Below are 14,763 nucleotides of genomic sequence, written 5' to 3'. Positions count from 1 at the left end.
GCTGGTTTTGGTTTTCTTTGCATCAACTCCATTATCGAGCAGGGACTCCCCTGTTAAAGGTCACAAGCTGCAAGTCATTGACAAAGAGAATCTGAGTGAACATCTTGGGATCTGATGCCCTGAAGTAGATTCTACTAGCGTCTCAAATTCTTCACTCATCCCCAGATGAATGTCAACTGCCCAGTGTGCAGTTTCCCCCACAGAGGAAGAGGGTGCCCCGCTGCCCCTGGACTTTGGGTTTGCCCATGTGCTGGGCACTGGCCCACTCACATAAAAAAGTCTTGGGCACCCCTTGCCCTGGGCCTCTGCAGGCGTGCCTCCCTGCAGTGTGGTGAGAAGAGGGCCCCAGCCAGCTCTCCGCCGGGGTGGAGGACGAGGACCCAGCTCTCCCAGCTATCCCCGCCCACACCAGCCACCACTCAGTCTCCCGAGCAAGGCCATTGGGTATCAGCAATGTCACCCAGATGAACAGGAGCCCAGGCTGGATTAGCAGCACTCAGCCGAGGGCAGGTTCAGGAGAACAGATGGCAGCTCTTAAGACACTGGGTGCCTTGTTACTCTGCATTCCAGTGGCAGCTGCTGATCCCCACACTCCAGCTGTCCCAGGCAGCTTAGCCTGTCAGCTGCCAGGTACTCATGGGGGCTGGAAGCCTCGGTCACGGGCCTTTGCTTGGGCAGAAAGATGTGATCCGTGCGTCTAGGAGTCCCGGCACAAGGGCACAGGGATTTCCAAGACTAGGGCCACCCAGACTGAAAAGAGAAAGAGGACAGTTCCCTGAGAGTCTGAGCGCTACACACACTGGCACAAAGATCCTGGGCAAAAGCACATGCTGACTCTGACTCCCATCTTGGGGCACAAGAGCTCATGCCCTGAGTCCAGACCGGCGAGGCCACCGACACAGGCGGCCCAGGGCAGCCTTCACCTCCTTGTTCCGAAGGCTGTAGATGAGCGGGTTGAGCATGGGGGTCACCAGGGTGTAGGACAGGGACACCACCTGCTTGCTCTCAGGAGAGTAGCTGGCCTTGGGGCGCAAATGGATGACCCCCGTGGTGCCATAGAACAGAATCACCACGATGAGGTGGGACGCGCAGGTGGACAGCGCCTTGAGGCGCCCCGAGGCCGACGGCATCCGCAGGACAGTGGCCAGAATCCTGGCGTAGGATGTGGCAATCAGGCAGAAGGGAACCATGATGACCAGCACCGTGGCCGCCAACACGTTGGCCTCGAAGACCCTGGTGTCTGCGCACACCAGGCTGAGCAGAGGGGCGATGTCACAGAAGAAGTGGCGGATGCCACGCGGCCCGCAGAAGGGGAAGCTGAACAGCCAGATGGTGAAGACCAGCGCCACGGGGACTCCCGCCAGCCAGCAGGCAGCGGCCAGCAGGCGGCAGCGCCTGAGGCTCACCAGGGCGCCATAGTGCAGCGGCCTGCAGATGGCCACGAAGCGGTCCCAGGCCATGGCGGTCAGCAGGAAGCACTCGGATGTGACGCACGACAGCACGAGCAGCAGCTGCAGGGCGCAGGCCACAGGGGACACGCCACGCCCGGGCCACAGCAGGGTCAGCAGCAGGCGCGGCGCCACGTCCAGCGAGAAGCAGAGCTCCACCAGGGCCAGCTGGCGCAGGAAGAAGTACATGGGCGCGCGCAGGGCGGGGTCCAGGCCGGGCAGCAGCGCGATGAGCGTGTTGCCCAGCAGCGCCAGCAGGAAGAGCACCAGGAAGAGTGGGGCGAGCAGCGGGCGCAGCCTGGGCACGTGCGCGAAGCCCAGCAGCACGAAGTCGCGCGCTCCGCTCTGGTTGGCCCAGGCCAGGGCTGCGGGGCCGCCCGGGGGAGTGCGGGCCACGGGCATGGGCCAGCTGCAGGGCGTGCGCGGCCGGCCGAGGAAGCCTGGGAGGGGAGAGGATGGAGAAGGTGCCCGTGAGGCCGCGCCTGTGCGCATGCGTCCTGGGCGCAGAGCCCCCGGGGTCTCGGCCCAGGGCAAATCAGACCCGTGGTGCGCAGGAGCCAGGGAGGAAGTCAGAGGTCCTACGAGCTGGCCTGGCCCTGTCTGCTTTTCTGGACTCTGGTCCAGGAGCTCAGGCCCCCATATCAGGGCCTCTGCCCTGCTGTCCCCTCCTCTCCAGTCAGGAGGGAGCCTTTCATCTGTTAGTGTCCGGGGACCTGCCCACCCCCCAGGCTGCACCGTTGACTTCTCCGGGCTCCCAGGCGCTGTGGCAGGCACCGAGCCGGGGTTCTGGATGGAGAGGGAGCCACGGAGAGCTATGTTCTCACTTGCCCTCCCCTCCTGGGCACATTCTTCTTGTAGGTCCCGACACCCTCTCACTGGGCCCTGCCTCCTGCTGGCTCCGCCCCCTCTCCCCGCTCTGGCACCCTGCTCTCCCTTCTCCACCCAGCCCAGGATCGTGACTGTCTACACAGCGTGGTAAAGACGCTTGATGTGGGGTTGACTATTGGGTTCCGTGAAGCTGCCAGCCAGCAAGCTGATGGAGCTCCTCGTCTGCAGGTGGGTTCTACAGTGAAAGAAACCGTTTCAGACTGCAGGTGAACACCATCAGGTGCAGAGAGCACTGGGGTGTGCTCATGGCCAAGAGGAACTGGCACTCCTGAGTGACTGTCCTGAGTGGCGCACCGGTGAACCCCAGGGAAGATGTTCCGGCCTCTCGTCTCCCAGATTCAGACTCCCTTCTGAAGCTGGGGGTGTGGTGAGGAACCCTCTGCACACTGTGGGGTCTGCTCCATCCTGCTCCATGGCACTCCCTGGCCTAGGCCACCAGCACCCTTCATGCAAGGGCCTCCTGCTTCTGTTCTGGCTGGCCTCAACCCTAGAGTGAAATGGCTGAGTGCCTGGTGGAAAACTCACAGGTGTCCGCAGCTCCCTGGGCACCAGGACATGACCGCGGTGGCCCAGCCTGGCGGCTCCAGTGCGGGGTGCTCATGCACATGCTTTGGGGACTCCTGCTGGTTGAAGACCAGCTGAAGAGTGTGCACCACTTCCCCAGGGCCCTGCAATGCTCAGCTCTTGTGAAAGCTTCCGGCTGCTCTCGTTTATTCAACCTCTGTTGATTGAGCATCTCTTCTGTTTCCAACACTCTGCTGGGTAATGAGGGTTCTCCACAGAGGAGTGTCCAGGGCCAAGTGTGGGCGCAGGGAGGGAAGGCAGGGGGCTGCCTCGGGAGTCCTGCGCATGAGGGATGCTGGTGGCTGGACTGTCCTGGTGGGTGTTTCAGTGAGGGTGTGCCCACTGTCAGGATAAGTCCTGGAGGTGGAGTCCCTGGGCATGACCATGGAGCAGACATGAGGGTGAAGGGTAAGTCCTAGGACTCTGGCCAAGGGAGGGGATGGAGCCATTTTCTGAGATGGAAGGACTTGGGATGTTCAGGCTGGGGCTGAGGCAGGGGAGAGGGGGGCTGGGCTGCACATGTGAGCGGGAGGCCACAGGAGAAGACCCTGGACCAGGGAGGGGTCAGGGCCAGCCTGTGTGAGGAGGCCCATCTGGCACCTCAGTGTTGTTTTCTGTTTGGCTTGGGTGAGCCCACCAGAGAGGCAGTGCCAACTGCTCTTCCTTTCCTCTTCCGTAAACGGACACAAGAATGTCTCCCCCAAGGACCGGCTCAGGGTCGAGCCCCTGCCTGGCAAGCACAAGGCTGGGCTCCATCTCCCCCCGAGGGAGACTCCCCCAGACACCAGGGGCAATCGGGTGATGTCTGTCATCACCAACCCCAGCTCCCACTTGGCAGAACCGAGGCACAGAGAAGGTGGGTGAATCTGCCCAAGTGAATGGAGAGCGGAAGGCGTGGACTGAACAGGAGAAGCCCTAGGTCAGCAGAGACCCGTGAGCAGCTGATGGATGAGCGCAGCGGCCTCCCACGCCCGTCTCATTTGCCCAAACCACACAGAGCAAACCCCGAGCTCGCCTCCTTCAGTACCCGTTGGGACGCTCCTGCAGAGTGTCCGTGTCTGCTCTTACCAGGAAGGGGCTGTCCTCCACTGCCCTGAACCAGGGACTGTGGGCAGAGCTCAGACAGAGAGGGTTCAAGCTGGGACCCACCCTTCCCTGCACACACCCGTGAACAAGTGGAGGCCTTTGGCTCTCTGACACGGTCACTTGTGGAGAGGCCGGGACATCTTTCTTTAGAAAAGAGCGAACGGGCCCAGCAAGGTGACTGCAGTCAGAGTTCTCCCTGCAGACTTGCTAGAAGGATGGACGTTTGGGAGGGATGGATCCACGAGAGTGATGGGAGTACTCATTCCACGACCTGACGTGTGCCCAAGGTCGAGCTGCACACCTTACCTGCCTCCGTCCGGTTTTACTTGCCGATCACACCTGATGATTAAGGCACCTATGGACCTGACCCCCGGCCTGTGGGGACCCAGTGAGGTGCATCTCAGACTCCAGTCAGCGGCACCCAAGGAAGTCTCGGCCTCGAGGTCACCCCCACCGCAGACGGAGAGGCCTGACCGGGGTCGTGTCCAGCACAGCGCTGGTTTTACAATGAATTTTAAGTTTTTGAGGAAACTGTGTTTATACCCCACTAAGGCCCCACACAGGTTCATTACGTGTCAGGGGGGCAGGAGGACAGTGCCGGGTACAAGGTAAGAGCTCGGTAGTAGCCATTGCCCCTAACAGTTCAGATGAACACCCCAGTGCCCCTTCCTGCTGTGACCCTGGGGACTTCATGCCACCTCTACCTGCACTGCCACAGGAGCCCAGTGGGGCTCTTCTGCAACTCTGGAGCCATGGCCAGTCCAACACCCCACACCGTCGCTCTCCAGCTGACCGTCCCGGGGCCGCCTCCCCCCAGCTGCAAGGATGGCCTCAGAGGTCTTCCCACCAGCACCCACAGTGGGGTGGACGGGAAGGAGCTCTTCCAAGGCCACCGGCAGTGTCTGCCACACGAGGGCCTCAGGAGCTCTCTGTCCTGTGTGGTCCCCCTCCAGAGATCAGTCCCACTGCCAGGTCAGTGCACCCAGGCCCAAGAGTGAGGGCGGCTGGGGACTGGGCCAGTGCGCTAGGACACGTTCTTACTGTCACAGCCACAGGCGGAAACCGCTGGGTGCCCGAGGAGCAGGAGCAGAACCCGGAGAGCAGGCCTACAGTGAGTGTCTTCCGTGGACACGCCATGGTGTTTCTGGAATGTCCCATGGGAGTCCACTCCCAGTGGCCGCCTCCGGAGCGTTTCACTGGGGTTAGAGAGGCCAGGGACGTCCATCCTCACGTATCCTTGGAACATTTAAAATTTTGTATGTGGCCATTTATTTTGCTTCTAGAAAATCTGCTAGAATCTAGACAGGACAGGAGGAATGAGAGTCCCCCACCACCTCGCTGTAAGATAGTTGGTCCACTTGCACAAGGTCCTGAGAATGGACAGTCATGGAGGATGAGAGCAGATGGCAGTGGCCAGGCCTGGGTGGGGGTTTGACCTTTAAGGAGGACAGAGTTTCAGTGCTTTGCAAGGTCGAGTGGGTTCTGGGGATTGGAGGGCTGCTCAGCGTGAAAGCCCTTAGGCACCATGCTCTGGAAATGGCTAGGAACTGAGTGCTGACCACATTTAACTGGGTGAGAAGTTCAGAGCCCGCTTGAGATAACAGGGGTGTTTACAAAATAGCAAGGGATCCATCAGCCCCAGCCCCAGGATCCAACCCGGTGACTGGATCACACGGTGGCCACCATGTTCCCGACCAGACTCCCGGAGGCCATTAAGCGGAGCTCAGGAGGCTCACCTGGAGCGCCCTCCCCTCAGGCAGCTCAGGCACACGCGGAACCTCAGCGGGTTCGTCTCGCATCCTTCTCTCTTTGCACTCACGGAGCGTTTCCCTGTCAATGAAGGCAGCTGGGCATGTCCTGTGTTTTGGTGAGGGACACACAGCCCATTTCTACCTCACGGAGCCTCTGTGAGAGTCGGCTGAGGAGCTTCCACCTTGGAGCGTGACCGGCCTGGCACAGGGCAAGCCCTTGACCAGCGCCTGTCACCACCACCACCACCGGCAGGTGAGGGAGTCGTGGTCAGTGTTTGTCCAGTTATAAAGAAGGCTGCGTGGGAAGCCTTTGTGGATAGATCTAGGCTTGACTTACCTTCTAAAGTAGATGGTGGTGAGAGAGAAGGCGTGTGCCCGGCCCGTGCTCCACACTGAGAACGGGAAGAGAAGGATGGGAAGGAGAAGGCGGGGAAGGAAAGCAGGGGGAGAGGAGAGGAGAAGGGCGGAGGAAGGACAGGCTGGCTTTAGAGCTACGGGGTATCAGTTTCCTGGAGATCCACCCATATTCTTATTTTCAGATCAGAAATGTGAAGCCCGGGGGGGGGTCTCTGTCCACTTGCCCAGCAAGGGAGGGTCTCTGTCCACTTGCCCAGCAGTCTCCCCCCTGCCCTCCAGCGTCCCCCCATGGCTCTGGCTAAGAGGTCATCCTCGGCTGACGGATCTGGCAGGAAGTGGAAGCCGGAGGAGCTCCACCACCGCGCAGGGCAGGGCGTCCACACCTCCCACCTGCAGTGAGGTCCTAGGCAGGGCCACCTGTCTGAGTGCTGGTCCCCAGGACCCGACGTGAGCACTCACCTGCAGCCACACACAGCCCAGGCTGGCAGGAGGCAGTCTCTGGGAGATATCCACCTCCGCTGGGGACCTGGGGCTGTCCTTCCTCCCTGGAGACAGCGGGATGCACACTCCTTGTCTGCCTTTCTGCCGGCTGCAGCCAGTGGGGAGCTGGCCCTCCCTTCCTGGTTTCCGCCTGCTGCTGGGGCTCACACTGAGCCTCGTACAGCTCCTCTGTTCCCCTCCTTCCAGGCAGCTGGAGTCACCTCTGGGCTGTGCTGAGGCCTTCCATGTGCACCACTTGACGCCTGATGCTGGCGGGTGTGAGGGAACGGTGCCCTCCTGCTGCCTGGTGGGCAGGCCAGCTCCACCACCTGCCTGGACACCTGCAGGGAACCCAAAGCCCCCCACAGAGCAGAGGGCAGAGGGCAGAGGGCAGCGGGGTTTCCAGGGATCGAGAGATCTGGCAGTGTGCATACTTAGGACAGAAGGTGACAGCACTCCACGGACCTGGCATATGGCGGGCACCCTGGTCATAACACTCACGGCACACTCGGTCACGGGCACACGCACACAGGGGTGCACGCACACACGTGCTGGGGGGCATGTCCATGAACCTGACTGGCGGTGGTTCCACAACCTGCACATACATCAGCTTGTCAAGCCGCGTGCCTGGAACATGGCAGTGCTCATTTTCCCATTCAACCTCAGTAAAGCCTGAAAAATAAGTGGGTGGTGGTGCACGCCCAGAATCCCAGCGGCTTGGGAGGCTGAGGCAGGAGGATCTTGAGTTCAAAGCCAGCCTCAGCAATTTAGTGAGACCCTGAGCAACTCAGCAAGATCCTGTCTTTAAATAAAATATAAATGAAGGACTGGAGGGGTGGCTCGGGGTTAAGTGCCCCTGAGTTCAATCCCAGGTACAAAAAAACAAAATAAAACAAAACAAAACTGGAAAAATAATCTTTCCCAGATTAAAAAAAATAAGAATTTTAATAGGTTCCCTGCTGCGGGACTTGGTGGCTGACTTCGATACTCTCCTCACGGGGCATGTGCCGCGGTGCGTTTCGTCCCACCACAGGCTGCTTTGGCTGGCCCAGATACCTTAGGGAGCTCCGGTTCCGTGGACTTGCTGGGGAACTGGCAGAGCCTGCTGGGAGGGGTCTCCCCGAGAGGAGGGCTGGGACCAGAGCGGGACAGCTGCGGGATGCAGACGTGGCCATGTCAGAACGAGCCTCGCTGTGGCGTGTGACCTCGCTGTGGCGTGTGACCACGATGACCCACAAACTCACCGTCAAGTGGCCTCTCCATCGTCGGTGCACAGTGGACGCTCTGTGGACACTCTATGGCGCCTGGCGATGCCTATCTCGTGTCTGTGCTGTGTGCCAGCCGCAGTCCGTCCAGGGGCGAGCAGTGCTGAGCGCCCACCCGGCGCTGACTGGGGTCGAGCTCCACGTGTGGGCTTCACTGAGCCTCCGTGACGAGAGCCACCAGGGTAACACCCGACCCTGCGTTGGGCCTGTCCCGGGCTCAGGTAGACCCCGCAGCGTCCACCCAGGTCACAGGGAACCCAGCGCCTGGCCTTCTGTGGCCTCCAGGGTGGCATGACGCCGGGCCTTTGCCTTGTTCAGAAGTGTGGTGCCTCCGCCCTCCTGCCCTGGTGCTGTCCACTCCTGGACACCATGGCATGGATGGAGGCCTGCGGTGGCCAGGCTCCTCTCACGCGGCAGGATCTGCTGAGCCCCAGGTGGTACCTCCTTTAACCCTCTGAACACTCCTGCAAGGTGGGTGCGGCCTTTCCCCTTCTGCCTGCCGGAGAAGGCCCCAGACAGACCCCACCCTCCTGGGAAGGCCGCCCGCGGGCCTGCTCTGGATTCTGTCCATCAGGGCTTACTGCCTGCTTCCTGCAGAAGGGAGCCAGGTCTCGGGAGCAGGCTCTGGGCGTCTGCGTCCCCGGCTGGCCCAGTGCAGGAGGGTGACCAGCTGCAGCTCCCTGATTCAGGGCTGTCCAGGACTGAACGGAGGACCCCGCTCCAGACTCAGGGACCAAGGCTCAGAGCTGGGTCTTCCAGGTACCTTGTGTCACGAGGTGACAGTGCCCCTGTTCCCCCAGCCATGGGCTCCTCGTGACCAGGTGACAGTGCCCCTGTTCCCCCAGCCATGGGCTCCTCGGTGACCAGGTGACAGTGCCCCTGTTCCACCAGCCATGGGCCCCTCAGTGACCAGGTGACAATGCCCCCTTCCCCCAGCCATGGGCCCCTCAGTGACCAGGTGACAGTGCCCCCATTCCCCCAGCCATGGGCCCCTCAGTGACCAGGTCACAGTGCCCCCTTCCCCCAGCCATGGGCTCCTTGATGACCAGGTCACAGTGCCCCTGTTCCCCCAGCCATGGGCTCCTCGATGACCAGGTCACAGTGCCCCTGTTCCCCCAGCCATGGGCCCCTCAGTGACCAGGTGACAGTGCCCCCTTCCCCAGAGAGAGAGGCCTTCGGGAAAGGCGCCTCCCCGTGTTGCAGCCGCGTGCGCTCCAGAGAAGGGGAGCAGAGGCTGGCGTGTGACCAGAGGCCAGTGGGGACGCGGTCCCTTCGCCAGCTTGCCAAGAGCCTAAAACTGCTCTAACAAGGATTAAAAAGCAGCGTAACGGCAGGCGCTCGGAGGCTGAGGCTGGAGAAGGGTGAGTTCAAAGCCAGCCCCAGCCACTTAGCAAGGCCATGTCTCCAAATAAAGTGCTTTTTAAAAAAAGGGCTGGGGGAGTGGCTCAGTGGTTAATGCCCCTGGGTTCAATCCTGGTACAAAGAAATAAATAGATAAAGCAGCATGCTAACAGCTCCCGAGCCGACGGCTGACTCTGTGCCCAGTGCTGGAGTTGGTTTGTTACACGGGATCCCTCCTACAGCCCAGGAGGGATGGACGCTGCTCTCTCTGCTTCGCAGATAAGAAAAACTGAAGCCTCAAGGCTGAGGTTCAGGCTTGGTGGGAGGTAGCCGAGCTGGCTTCAGGCCCCAGGTCTGTGACAGGAACAGCACTTATGTGGCACGTGAAGACCAGCCACGGTCCTCACGCCCGGGCTCCGTCAACCCGATCCTAGCGATGCCATGGACCAGAAGTGGTCACCGCGTCTCAGCCGACTCACCGACGTGGAGAAGGGGGTCAGGGAGAGGTTGAGGGGTGACCCAAGGCCACACAGCCAGGAAGGGCAGGCCCAGACCGAGACGGACACCAGCACTGGACCCCACAGACAGGGCGAGTCTCCGCCCCCCGTGGCCTCCACATGCAGCCGAGGGCCCCAGGTAAGCCCCAGCTGCCGCCCTGCTTCCTGACAGTTACTCTGAGGCCTGCAGGGAAGGGGGACATTGGGGCCACCCACGGGCCTGTCAGCACAGGGACAGAAGTGGGACCTGACCAACAAGAGGTGTTGGGGACACGTCCTGGGGACAGTGACCAGCACCAGTGACTGGGCTTCAAGGGCCAGTGCTTTTAAAACCACTTGCAGGGGCTTTGAACTTTTTAAAATTTTCAAAAAAAGTCAGACAAGAGTTTGGCCCACACCAGGGGCATTTTGTCCCCAGGGGAGTTCGGCAGCAGTGGGGACATTCGTGATGGCCATGTCTTGGTGGTGCTGAGGGCCGCTGGCATCTGGTGGGTAGAGTCCAGAGGGACCACCAAACATCCACAGTGCAGAGGACAACCCCTGGACAAGGAGCTGCCCAGCTCCATGGTCACCGTCCAGGGTTGAGAGACCCTGCTCCCACCTGAGCGTTTGTTGAGGACTCCCCCCGCCCACTTCAGGGGACATCTCCTAGGCACGTCCTCCCCCAGCGACGGGATCCCACCATTTGGTGTGTGGTCCTGGGCTGTCCCAGTAATGCCGTCTGCAGCTGTGGGTCAAAACCTAGAGCAGGGCCAGAGACCTGAGTCGCGCTGAGCTGCGTCCTCCTCCAGCTAGAGCACCTTGTGGCACGACCCGGGGGCTTCAGCGGGTCTGTCCGACCCGGTCAATCTGGCTGGATTCAGGTTTTCTGGCTGTGTAGGTGGTGTTGGGTCCTTCCTGCACAGGCGCCAGCCCAGGGTGACGAGAACGCCAGGACACGGTGCAGACCCCACCCCACGCCCGCCTTGGCACCTGCTGGCCTGGGCGAGGGTCTCCCTCACACTTAGATGAGGGATGGGCTCACGGCCTCCTCGGTGAGGAGGGGCCCTGGCAGCCCACACTCTTCCCAAACCTGGTAACTCCCAGCACAGGAGTCCCCCTCCCCAGGATCCGGTGCCCACTCCGCTCCCTCTACTGTTTAGAGCAGGGACTGCACAGAGGTGACCCGGGGGCAGGCAGCCTAGTGAGGTGGCCACAGGAGCCCTGGCCGGAGAAGGGCAGCTAGGGCAGGGCTGGAGGTGGGAAAGGAGAGAGGCTGCGATGCACTTGGTGGCAGAGCGGAATGTGACCCTCACCCAGCTCAAACAAGCTGAAGCCAAATGGAACCTTCTAGATTATGTAGCTGGAAAAATGGGGGAGGTCACAAAGAAATCAAAGGGATACGAATAAGAAAAAAAATTCAAAATCAAAACAATATGGAAAAATAGGCAACTGGAGGAAGCGGGAGCACCAGCCTTCAGCCTCTGTCCCTCCCGCCCGCCTCCTCGGCCCGCTGCCTCTCTGCGGACTCCAGCTGCAGTCCAGGGTCATCTCCCCGAGGCTTGGGGCTCAGGTGGCACAGGCCACACATCTTTCCTTTGGAACGTCTCTCACACACACATCCCCACATTTGCTTGTAGGATCACTGGATCAATCATCCGCATCACCTGAGAGAGAGGGTCCGTGAACATCTTCACTAAATTCTGTCACAAACATCTTCAAACATGCAGAAACCTCGGCAGGGTTGTGTCGCGAGCACACCGTCTTCTCTCCACTTCAAACAAGTCACGTCACCAGGTCGGCTCTGCCACGGGCCGTTCCATCCATCCCTCTGCACACCCCCCATCGTCTTACTTGATGCACTTCAAAGTGAGTGCGGTCACTGTTCCAGTGTACTCAGCATCGTCTAGGCGTCCACCTTGAGAGCTCTGAGCAATAGACTTCACTTGCAGTGAAATTCACAGATCTTCCACCTGACTGCGGCAGGTGAAGCCCAAGTTCCCCTCAAGAGGCTGAGCTGGTAAGAGCTATCCACGCCAACCCAAGGCCAGCACCATTCTAAATGGGGAAAAACATTCCCTCTAAAAACTGGAACAAGACAGGGATGCCTCTCACCACTTCTACTCAACATTGTGCTTGAAACTCTAGCCAGAGCACTTAGAGAGATGAAAGAAATCAAAGGGATATGAATGAGAAAAGAAGAACTCAAAGGATCATTATTTGCCGATGGCATGATTCTATATTGAGAATACCTAGAAATTCCACCAGAAGACTTCTGGAACTCACACATGAATTCAGCAAAGTTCTAGGGAATAAAATCAACAGCCATAAATCAATTGCATTCCTATACACTTCAGTGATGAATCAACTGAAAGAGAAATTAGAAAAATCATCTCATTCACAAAAGCCTCAAAGAAATATTTGGGAATCAATTTAGCAAAAGAGGTGGAAGACCTCTACAAAGAGCCCTACAGAACTGTAAAGAGAGAAATTGAAGAAGACCTTAGAAGACGGAAAGCTCTCCCTTGCTCTTGGATAGGCAGAATTCATATCGTCAAAATGGCCATACTTCCCAAAGTGACATACAGATGTAATGCAATGACATTCTTCATAGAAACAGAAAAAGTAGAAATGAAATTCATTTGGAAAAATAAGAAGCCCAGGGCTGGGGTTATGGCTCAGTGGAGGAGGGCTTGCCTAGCTTGGGTGAGGCACTGGTTTGGTTTCTCAGCACTGCATATGAAGAAATAATAAAAACTAAAGGTCCGTTGTCAATTTTTTTTAAAGAGACCCAGAATAGCTAAAGCAATCCTTAGTGAGAAAAGTGAAGCAGGAGGCATCAGAATACCAGGCTTTAAGTTATTCTAGAGCCATTGTAACAAAGTGTCATGGTATTAGCACCAAAACAGACGCGGAGAACCAATGGGAGGATAAAGGCACAGAGAGAAACCACTCCATGCAGTGAGCTCCCTGCAGACAAAGGACAGTGAGCACACACTGGGCCAGGGGCCGCCTCTTCAGCCAGGGATGCTGGGAAACGAAACCCACCCGTAGCAAAGAGAAACTGAAATCTCCACCGCGCACAGAACTCAAAGTGGTTCAAGGACACAGGCATCAGGCCAGAGACCCCGCGCCTGTAGGAGAAAGAGTGGGCAGCTCTCGGCCACGTTGGCTGAGGACCCGATTCCTCAACAAGACTCCTGAAGAGCACTTCAGGATCCATAATGAGATGTTGTTTAACCAAAAATCTTCTTCACGGCAACGGAAATAATCAAGAATGTGAAGAGAGAGCTACAGAATGTCCCCATCCCTCCTCCTGTCCATCCCCCTCCCCCCTAGGTGGCCCTGTCCCCATCCTCCTCCTCTCCATCTCCCTCCCCCCTAGGTGGCCCTGTCCCCGTCCCTCCTCTTCTCCATCTCCCTCCCCCCTTGGTGGCCCTGTCCCCGTCCCTCCTCTTCTCCATCTCCCTCCCCCCTTGGTGGCCCTGTCCCTCCTCCTCTCCATCCACTCACCCCTTGGTGGCCCTGTCCCCGTCCCTCCTCCTCTCCATCTCCCTCCCCCCTTGGTGGCCCTGTCCCTCCTCTTCTCCATCTCCCTCCCCCCTTGGTGGCCCTGTCCCCGTCCCTCCTCTTCTCCATCTCCCTCCCCCCTTGGTGGCCCTGTCCCTCCTCCTCTCCATCCACTCACCCCTTGGTGGCCCTGTCCCCGTCCCTCCTCTTCTCCATCTCCCTCCCCCCTTGGTGGCCCTGTCCCTGTCCCTCCTCCTGTCCATCCCTCTCACCCCTTGGTGGCCCTGTCCCCGTCCCTCCTCTTCTCCATCTCCCTCCCCCCTTGGTGGCCCTGTCCCTGTCCCTCCTCCTGTCCATCCCCCTCACCCCTTGGTGGCCCTGTCCCTGTCCCTCCTCCTGTCCATCTCTTCCCCCCTTGGCTTCCCTTCCTCTCCCACCCTCTGTGGAGACTGCCCAGGCTGTCCCCTCAGCCTGGAGTCCCTTTCCCCGAGGCCTGTGTTTCTTGTTCTCATGTCACCTCCCACGGAGCCTCCCTGGTCACTTCTTTTCAACTTGTGAGTCTAAGGTGTTCAACGGAGGTCAGGAGCCCGTGGGCAGCAGTGAGCCCGTGGGCAGCAGTGAGCCGTGGGCAGCAGTGAGCCATGGGCAGCAGTGAGCCATGGGCAGCAGTGAGCCCGTGCCACGTGGCTGGGTCTTGCTGATTTTGCTTGACAGTGTTCTCCAGGCTCGTCGGTGACGTTGGAAAGGACAGGCCCCAGTTTCTGAAGGCTGGACCCCATCTGCGTGCCAGGGAGCAGGCCCATTCACCAGCTGGGGGACTGGGTCAACCACCCCCTGGCCACCACGTAGGTGGGGCTGCAGTGGACACGGGTGCAGCCCTGTCTCTGAGACGCCATCTTCCCTTGGGTGTTACTAGGTGCTGACTGTTGCCTCCTGGGGTCACTCCTTGGCTGGCCGTGGGAGACCCTCTGCATTGTGCCCGTGACGGCCGTCCACACAGACGCAGGCTTGTGCTGACTGGGTGAGGTGGGTTTCTCTGCGGCTTGCTCTGCCCGTCTTTGGGGCAGCCACTTGACTGCGGAGAGGAGAGATCGCACTGTGGTCTTGCCTGGCCTTTCCCTCCAGATGGGCGAAGGGTCTGTAATAGCCTGCTGGCCACAGAACGGGCAGTTCTTAGGAGCCAGGGCCATGTTTGACTCATCCGCAGGAACACTCACTGAGCTCGTGAAAGGGGGGAGAGGAAGGACCGCAGAGGCCAGTGGGCAGGGCAGCCCACCACCCCTCCACCCACGGGGCATGACTATGGGGCACCAGAACGGGAGGCAGCGCGGGGTGATGGACCACCATATACTCCTCTGCCTGCAGCTGTGTCCCCCCGACCACCACCTTCCCGCTCCCTGGCCCACAGACCCTGGTCACCACCCCTGTGCTGCCGCTGACCTCGGTGGTCTCGGACTTCTCATGAGTGGGCCCGGGCGGTGCTGACCATCTGCACCTGGCGTTCTCGGGCACAGTGCCCTCGAGGTTCACCCAGGTGCTGCCCACGACAGGACTCCGCCCTTCCTGCAGGCTGAGCTGCCTTCCCTCGCGCACCACA

The 14,763-nt window shown here is 59.7% G+C and overlaps 1 protein-coding gene across 1 annotated transcript; it reads right to left on the bottom strand.

The window, feature by feature from the left end:
- Positions 1 to 863: 863 nt before the first annotated feature.
- LOC113176112 (olfactory receptor 10A7-like) lies at positions 864 to 1,850 on the bottom strand. Its single transcript, XM_026380519.2, has one exon. The coding sequence runs from the start codon at positions 1,848 to 1,850 to the stop codon at positions 864 to 866; it is 987 nt and encodes a 328-aa protein (XP_026236304.2).
- Positions 1,851 to 14,763: the final 12,913 nt, after the last annotated feature.

This window comes from Urocitellus parryii, chromosome 15 (genome assembly GCF_045843805.1).
Source record: "Urocitellus parryii isolate mUroPar1 chromosome 15, mUroPar1.hap1, whole genome shotgun sequence".
NCBI classification, from domain to species: domain Eukaryota; kingdom Metazoa; phylum Chordata; class Mammalia; order Rodentia; family Sciuridae; genus Urocitellus; species Urocitellus parryii.
Note: the sequence above shows the minus strand (reverse complement) of the source record. Positions and strands in the feature narration are given on the sequence as shown.